General features: G+C 33.5%; 1 protein-coding gene across 1 annotated transcript in view; it reads right to left on the reverse strand.

The window, feature by feature from the left end:
* LOC106880591 (transcription factor RFX4-like) overlaps nucleotides 1-2,224 on the reverse strand; it is an 85,915-nt gene that overhangs the window by 13,436 nt on the left and 70,255 nt on the right. Inside the window, 1 exon segment of the mRNA XM_052968016.1 lies at nucleotides 1,175-1,421. Within this exon segment, the coding sequence (XP_052823976.1) occupies nucleotides 1,175-1,421 (247 nt within the window).

Raw genomic sequence — 2,224 nt, forward strand, 5'->3', positions numbered from 1 at the left:
GCTGGTGTGTTTATGGTCCCCGTAACTTAGCGGTTCGGCAAAAAGAGACTGATAGAATAAGTACTAGGCTTACAAAGAATAAGTCCTCGGGTCGATTTGCTCGACTAAAGGCGGTGCCCCAGCATGGCCGCAGTCAAATGACTGAAACAAGTAAAAGAGTAAAAGAGTAAAAGAGTACATGATTCTAATGAGATTGCTGCTTCTCGTTTTCTTTCTCTTTTTTGTTATCAATATCGTTTATCTTTCACTCGTTTCAATCAATGAACTGCGGCCATCCTGGGGCACAGCCTAGAGAGGCTTTGTCGAACATATTGACCCCCTCCCCAGTACTTATTTTTCGAGCTTGGTGCTTATTGTACCGCAAGTTAGGGGGACGTGAATAAACCAACACCGGTTAACAAGCGGTTGACGGGGATACAAACACATACACAGACACACGCACACACATTTGTGTGTGTGTATGTATAGAGTAGAAAAGACTTGCCCACGATGCCACGCAATAGGAATGAACCTGGAACCATGTGGTCACCGCGAAAATAACGTCTGGGCCTTCTTTATGGACTGTCTTATACGTTTGCTGTGATTCAACAGTTAAAAATTTGGGTCGTAAATACTATTGGGTAATTTGGACAATAATTTGAATAATACAGAAGAATACACAGGAGATAAACTAAGGTGGAAAGTGAGACAGGTACTAGAGAAAGCGAAACTTCCCAAACCAAACATCACCAAGGAAGAAAAGTTCGCTATTAAAACATTACTGAGTGACAGTTCCATCATAATACTTTCAGCGGACAAGGGCAATGCTACGGTGGTGAACAATGCTGAATACCCTGAAAAATTGGCAAGTTTCATAAATGATGGCAGCCACAGCAAAATAAAGAAAGACCCAACTCTGAAAACAGAGGGGAAGTTGTGACAGATCTTAATTTGAACAATAATTTGGACAATAATTTGAACAATAATTTGAAAAGTTTTCCCTTGTGAATTCTTGTGATACGATGTTTTCTTCTAAGAGGAATGTGATATAGAGGCTTTGATATATTGTAATTTTACTGTATTAGTTTTCTTGACACTAGAGTTTGCTTTGATTTTCATAATTTTGCTCATTTTTTTTTTCTTTTTGCTTCGATCCTCAGCCATTTTTTTTTTAAATGCTGTTTATTTAACTCACCTATTGATGTGTCTCCTTGACGGATATTACGTAAAAATTCACTGGCTCTTTCCTGACAATGGAGATTTTCCACCAGGTAGAGAACATAGTCATCAAACATAAGATGCAGCAGGTGAAATGAACCTGTAAAAGAGAGAATGAAGTTTCGTGTGTGTAAATAAAGCTATAAAGATAAAATTGTCAAGTAGTAAAACAATATTTCGGGCAATTCTTTTTGTGTAGACCTGTTTAGTTTTGTAAAAACTCTCTCTTTTATTTATTAACAAATATAATTACCTGCATTTAAGAGCTAAAAATAAATCCACAATGTGCATATATATATATATATATATAACACTCAATATTTCATCTACATTCAATACTTTATTTCATGGTGCCATCCATTTTTATTTTATTTTATTTTATATTATATATTGTATATTATATATTGTATATTCCATATTCTATACCCCACATTGGTTCTGCAGGAATATAAATAAAACATAAAAAACAGACAGTGTTGGAACTCTTTTCAACAAAATAATATATTCCTCGATACACAATCATACAAAAAACCCCACCTTTTTTGTATTTATTTTTACTCGCATATATATATATATATATATATATATATATATATATATATTGTATGGATGGATGGATGGATCTGTGTGTGTGCGTGTGTGTGTGTGAACGTATTATTCAAGAACTGTCGATTGTTTCTTCACAGAAAATTAATGAAAACTTCTTAATATATAAAGGAAAGTAATCATACATACGTTATTGCATAACATTATTGTGTTCTTGTTAAAACAGCAATGTAGTCGTGATTCTTGTTGGTACGTGTATACATACATACATACATACATACATAATTGCATACATAATTATATACATATGTACATGCATACATACATAGACATGCTTACGTACACATCTATATACATGCCTCTATGTATATATGAATACACACATACCTACGCATATACACACATGCATACATACTCACACATATATGTATGTATGTATATATATATGTGTATATATATATATATATATATATATATATAT

Source organism: Octopus bimaculoides, chromosome 5, assembly GCF_001194135.2.
Source record: "Octopus bimaculoides isolate UCB-OBI-ISO-001 chromosome 5, ASM119413v2, whole genome shotgun sequence".
In the NCBI taxonomy this organism is placed as follows: Eukaryota; Metazoa; Mollusca; class Cephalopoda; order Octopoda; family Octopodidae; genus Octopus; species Octopus bimaculoides.